Source organism: Prosopis cineraria, unplaced genomic scaffold (assembly GCF_029017545.1).
Source record: "Prosopis cineraria cultivar Desert tree isolate PC_DT_omini unplaced genomic scaffold, ASM2901754v1 PC10, whole genome shotgun sequence".
In the NCBI taxonomy this organism is placed as follows: Eukaryota; Viridiplantae; Streptophyta; class Magnoliopsida; order Fabales; family Fabaceae; genus Prosopis; species Prosopis cineraria.
The window spans coordinates 25,715,946-25,722,322 of record NW_026555341.1 but is presented as its reverse complement, the minus strand read 5'-3'; the positions used below and the strand labels follow the sequence as shown (position 1 = coordinate 25,722,322).

Below are 6,377 nucleotides of genomic sequence, written 5' to 3'. Positions count from 1 at the left end.
CTTCATTAATTTTTGTTGGATGTGTAGCAGAGGAAGTGTGGGAGGAACTTGAGCATACACACAAACACACGTATACATTCTCAATTTAAACGATGCCATTTCATTTCATTATTTTTGTTAACTTGTTATAATGACTAGAAACACACTTAACTAAACATACGTACGGGTCTAAACGTTAGGCTACTACCTTAAGCACAAAGTTAGCTTATTAAAAGGAGAAGAACAAGAAACGTACATTTCTAAGACCAACTTAACAACAGATACACTTATTACGAGAGTACTAGTAAAAATCTTCTATCTGACAGGTTTTGTGAGTGCATGATGAGTCCAAATGGCGAACAGTGATGAAGAACTAGATAGCTTGTAAGCGAATCAATCACCAAGCTTGGGTACTACACATACTATTCCAGTAATGATTCTTCGTTTCCTCAAAGTTTGTGTTTCCGCAAATCATGCTTTCGCCATTAATATCCACGAACCCCAAGTTGCCCAGACTCTCGTTGGATTCGAAAACAAGCACATCATCATCATCATTATCTTTAGTACAGTTCATACCTTCTGGTAAATTGGCTTCTACATTCTTGAACCTTTCTGCCATAAATGCCTCCACTGCCACCATAATGTCGTCGTCTTGCAAAGTTTCTGTTCTTCTTTCTCCGATGATCATCGCCATGTCGTGGTTCTCCTCCGGCAAAGGAAAACAGCCCCATGGTTCGATTCCTGCGGCGGAGATAGAACTAACCGTTGTGGTGGTGGTGGTCGTGGTGGCCGGAGGGATGATGACTTTTTCATTGGGTAATAATCCTACGGTGGTGGAGCTAGTTGGTAACATGGGTTCCGGGAAGGTCAAGGTGGACGTCGGCGACTCGAGGTCGTCGGCGGCGGCGGAGAGCATCAAGGCGTACATGTTATGCATTCTGGTGTTTTTGTCTTCCGCTGTAGTAGTACTAGTCGGCAATGACCATGAATTCTGCCATGCTTTGAGCACGTCAAGGCATGGCGGCACCGACGGCCGAGCCGAGATTTTGTTGAGGACGAGTCGAGCCGCCGGTTGAGGGGAGCTGGGGAAAGATGGGCATGAGCCGAGCTGGAGCTTGGACTCTCTCACTAGTCTGGCTTCGGCCTCAAGCCGGGCACTCTCCCACTGAGCCATGTGGCTGAGGCTGGAGCTAGCCAAGCCAACGCCGGTGGTGTCAAGCTTAGGCCGGTGCGTAGCCGGGTCGATTCCCATTCGGTCAAGCCGCTTCTTGAGATGAGTGTTCCAGTAATTCTTAATCTCATTGTCTGTTCTCTTGGGCAAGTGAGCTGCTATGGCTGACCATCTGGTGCAATGCAATATAGACATTAATATTTGAAACAAACAACACAATGTCTTTCTTTTTTAATTATTCTACGTGGGGCATTAGACATTTTGTATGGGTACGTTATTCGGTTCATGTTAAATAAATAGAAACCTACTGTTTGGTTTCCTTCAATGCAAGTCTCTTCACACACACACACACACACGTGTATTCAAAATAGATTCGCATTGATTATATCAAACTATAATAGAACAAAATCAATATAAACCGATGAAAAATGATTATAAATAAGATTGATTTGGTTTTCTTTTGACAAAATCGATTATTTTGGTTTGATTCAGGTTTTCGCCTCTTAAAATCTAAACCAAACTGAACGGAGTCTTATTGTATTTATTTTATAAATTATCCTTTAGTTATTTAATTTGTAAATATGTTACAATTATAGCTATATGTTCTCTGTATAGTGGTCTGTGATAATATTTTAATTTTATAATCAAGTATTTTAAAGATAATATATTAGTTTCTAATAGTTAAATAAACTAATTAATTGTTACAAAAAAATTTTGTCCTCACGATTTTTTTTCATAGAAAATAATAATTGATATTTAAAAATTATTAGTGAATATGCATACATATATATATTGATTGTAAAAAATATCTCAAGAAAGTTAAATTAAACTTAATTAAAATCTAAACCAATTAAAAAAAATCCAAATTGGTTTCAGTTTGGTTTGGATTTTTTCCAAAACCAACCTATGAACACACTTGACACGGAGACATAAATATTAGGAAGAATATCAATGAAGGACTGGTGAAATAATTTAATATCAGGCAAGTATTAAGACAAATTGGATACTTATCAAAACTTAAACTTTACTTGTTAACTATTAATATTTACTTTGTTAAAAGTCCTTACCTGATATTAAATCATTTCAGAGGTCCTTTATTGATATTCTCCCTAAATATTAAGCCACGCAGTACTGAACAGTTTATGTAAAATGATAAGATGAAGAAGAAAACTCAAAACTCAAAACACATAAAAAGGGTAGAAGAAGAGTGAAATACCTGTTTCCAAGAAGAGCATGAAGTTGAATAATGGTTCTCTCTTCCTGCAAACTGAACTTTCCTCGTTTGATATCAGGTCTCAGATAATTCGTCCACCTCAGTCTGCAACTTTTTCCACATCTCTCAAGTCCTACATATATCCACCAAAAATTATTAAAACTCACAAATATATATATATATATATATATATAAAGAAGTGACATTATATGATATATATACGAACCAGCTTTGGAAGGCAAAGCACGCCAGCTTCCATGGCCATGTTGTTCAATGTAAGAGATGAGCTTCTGGTCTTCCTCAGGAGTCCATGGCCCTTTCTTCAACCCCACTTTCTCACAACAAGGTGACCTACCCATGATTCTTATTATTTTTGTATTAATTTCCGATGAAATTGCCGTTATTTCATCAAAAATAGAGTGGACACGAATAAGCTTGAAGGAATGCGAGTAAAGGGAAGGAACTTATATATAGAAATGTTAGTGTATGTATGTATTTATTACTGTGGATAAATTTTGTCTAGTAGTATAGTACTCTTCTATTTCATAGTCATTAAATAAGTCTTTATTTTACAGTCTTCATGTACTGCATCATACCAGACCAGGAATTATTGTATCATTATAGACTCCATACTGTATGTTTGTGTATATTATCACATCACATTTACATTTTTTTAATGGGGCTGGTGAAAACTTACTTGCACTTAGGTGGTTTACATAATGACATGTAATTATGATTTCGTGTTATAATAATAATATTTTAATTTGTACCTTGATTTTGTCAAGCATATTTATTTTATATCTTAAGCATTTTAAAATTTTGCATTATTATATTATTTTTTTATAGGGTTAATGTTCATTTTTATTCATGAACTATTTTCATAGTAGCACCCAACATTCTGTATAAATTATTTGTTGTAGTAATATTACTTTCAAAGTAATTAAAATTTTACCAATGTTTGCCTTTAAAGTTAAATGGACAAACGTCAACCATTAAACAAGACAACATTGCTAAGGTTTAATTATTTCAAAGGCAATATTGTTATTATTTGAGTTAAACTTATTTCTAAGTCAATAAAGTTAATCATCAATATTAATTTACTTATTAAACATCAAGTGCAACATTACTATGATTTAATTATTTTAATGGCATTATTGCTATGACAAAGAGTTGGGAACACTAGACCTTAATTCTTTTTTATACATAATTATCTAATATTAATATTATTAGATGAAAATTATTAGAGAGTTCATAAAAACTAGTTTTATAGTGCATCCATGTTTTAAATTAAAAACGAAAGAAAAGGAAAAAAAATACTTAAAAATTATACTGGAACACGTAAGAAATAAATATCAAACATGAAAAATTATAATAACAGACTATTGACTATAGAAACTCTCATAAGCGAATAACATTTTAATAAAAATACATATTATGAATGAATTGATAAAAAAAATTCTGATTTAAGGATTATTGCTCGCAAATTATTGTTCTGTTGTTTCCAAATTAATTTCTGGACTGTCCTGCTCTCTGCACAATAACTCAAACCATAATTAATTATCAGAATAAATTCTCATTGATATCATCGCGTTTAGTTTCAACCCTAAAATTTATTGTATCTGCTAATTTCACATGTTCTTCAATCTTACAGGTCTTAAAGATAAATGCATAATTGAATGCATCCATCCCAAACGCTTTCTGTCAATTAAATATCCATCTAAGATCAAACTCTCAATTAACTAGTTCAGCAAACTTTTCTCGTAAAATGAAGTTCCTCTATATAAATTAAAAGGACATAATATATATATATATATATAGTTCTTTAATTTGGACCACTCGTAACAATTTTTATTCCGTGCAAGATTGCATTTGGATAGAAATTAAATATGCAATGAATACAAAATAGAAAGAGAATAACTTAACAGAACTAAATTGACGGGGAAATCTCAGGTAAGGTGCATTAAAGAAATTAACTAATTGTAAATAATGACCCCAATTTTGTGATTTTTTTCAGCCAAGACATGAAATTGTTAAAATTATGCTCTAGAAGTAATAGCATAATATACAAATTTAGATCAACCTGCTCAGTTGAATTGATAAACTATTAAACCAGTTTCTTAACCTATTTAGTAAAATACTTTATTTATAATCAATCTAATCATAGTTTTATCATAATTTTGATCATTAATCTCTGAACTAGTATCTTGATTGGTTGAATAACTTGTTTTGTTTTCAATACCTTTAATCTTCATGATAAACAATTTTGAACTCAAATACTTGATAATGCATAATTTTCTTCACTGCCATTTCAAATCATAATGTGTTATGAATAAGGTATTAAAAACTACATAGGTTATTGAATCAGTTAAGGGCTTAAGGCATTGGCTGCTCAAAGGTTAATGATTAAAATTATAATTAAACTATAATCAAATTAGTTATTAACTAAATATTTTATTAAAAAAATTTAAGATATTAGTTTAATAGTTTATTTGATCAACTAGGTCCATATTTTCATTCTATGCTCATAAAACATGGAGGTGGGTCCCGCCACATCTTCTTCCACCGACAATTGCTATAACCAATGACGAATTTTTTAACTCTTGCGAGGCATTTGCTGACTCTCAACTGTGTATGATGTATGCGCACGTTTTCATTTCAATTTTGTCACTACTAAATTATTTCCTTCTCGTAAGATATTTTTAGAAGATTTTGGCGTCATTATAAAAAAAATATGTTTTACAAAATTTATACAAAATTTATTTTATTTCTTCAAAAATACCTCTGAAAAGGTTTTTTTAACTTAAATAAGAAAGGGACATAATAAGATAGATAAATATTCAATTAATAAAGATTCAGATAATTTATTAAAAATATCAACTATTTTTTTATTTACGTAAAATAGAAAATCTTTTCATGTAAAAATAACAGAGAGAGTAATATACATTCCATATTTTAATATAAAAAAATTAATTATTTGATCCTTATAATTTTAACCCAATTGTAATTCAACCCTTTAACTTTGACTCTTTATAACTCAATTTCTAAAATTTTGACTTGATTATAAATTAGTCCCTAAATTTTTTCTCCTACAATTTAATCCCTAAAGTTTCAACCTCTAAATGTTGGTCCTTATATTTAAAAAATAAAATTATAAATATTAAAATATTTTAAAATTTTAAAATTTATAATATTTATAAAGATTAAAACTGTTTAATAATTTAAAATATTAGTAATAAATTTTAAAATATTTTTAATCATTATAATTTTATTTTTTAAAATATAGAGTCTAATATTTAAGAGGTTAAAACTTTAGCAGACTAAATTATAAGAGGCAATATTTAGGGAATAATTTGCAACAAAGTCAAAATTTTAAGAATTGAGTTACAATTAAGTTAAAATTATAAGAATCAAATGATTAATTTTTCCTTTAACATAAGTCATTTTTACTATATTAGTGAAAAAAATAATTGTATCCATAAAATTTTTAAAAATTGCTTTAACTTTCATCATTACACCTAATAAATATTATATTACTCCCTTTATTAAAAAATATAAGACATTTTAAGGAGTTATATGTTAAAAATATTAGACATTTTTAGTCTTGAGGTCTAATCATTGCCTTTTTTCAAAGATAAATGATTTTATATGTATCGTAGATGTTTAATAGGGGTAAATATGAAAAGGTATAGTTAGTTTGAAAGTATGTAATTATTATTAGAGTAAAATTTAATTAAAAATTCCTTATATTTTTTAATAAATGGAGTATAATTTTTTTAAAAAGTGCATATACTTTGTCATTTCCTCAATGTATCGGAGTCTAATAGTAAGAACTTTTATGAAACAAAATATTTAATATCCCGGCCAATAAAATTCTACTCCATAGAATGATTTACATGTTGAATTATAAGATTTTTCACTGACAAATTTAATCATCATGATAAATCCTTAAAGATTTAATTTAGAGTTCGGGAGTTCGACACCAAGAATTATAAGATTTTTCTAAAAACAAATTGA

At 29.8% G+C, this 6,377-nt stretch overlaps 1 protein-coding gene across 1 annotated transcript; it reads right to left on the bottom strand.

Moving 5' to 3' along the window:
• Window positions 1–316: 316 nt before the first annotated feature.
• Window positions 317–2,722, bottom strand: LOC129321345 (transcription factor MYB106-like). Its single transcript, XM_054967083.1, has 3 exons — window positions 2,590–2,722; window positions 2,367–2,496; window positions 317–1,322 (listed from the first exon to the last, which is right to left on the bottom strand). Exons 1-3 carry the CDS (start codon window positions 2,720–2,722, stop codon window positions 377–379), a joined length of 1,209 nt encoding a protein of 402 aa, XP_054823058.1. The 3' UTR covers window positions 317–376.
• Between the last annotated feature and the right edge of the window lie 3,655 nt (window positions 2,723–6,377).

Coding starts and splice junctions, on each gene's coding strand:
- LOC129321345 (XM_054967083.1), bottom strand. CDS start 2,722: ATGGGTAGGTCACCTTGTTGTGAGAAAGTGGGGTTGAAGAAAGGGCCA. Junction 2,497..2,589: donor TGCTTTGCCTTCCAAAGCTG/GTTCGTATATAT, acceptor GGATATATGTAG/GACTTGAGAGATGTGGAAAA. Junction 1,323..2,366: donor CATGCTCTTCTTGGAAACAG/GTATTTCACTCT, acceptor GCATTGCACCAG/ATGGTCAGCCATAGCAGCTC.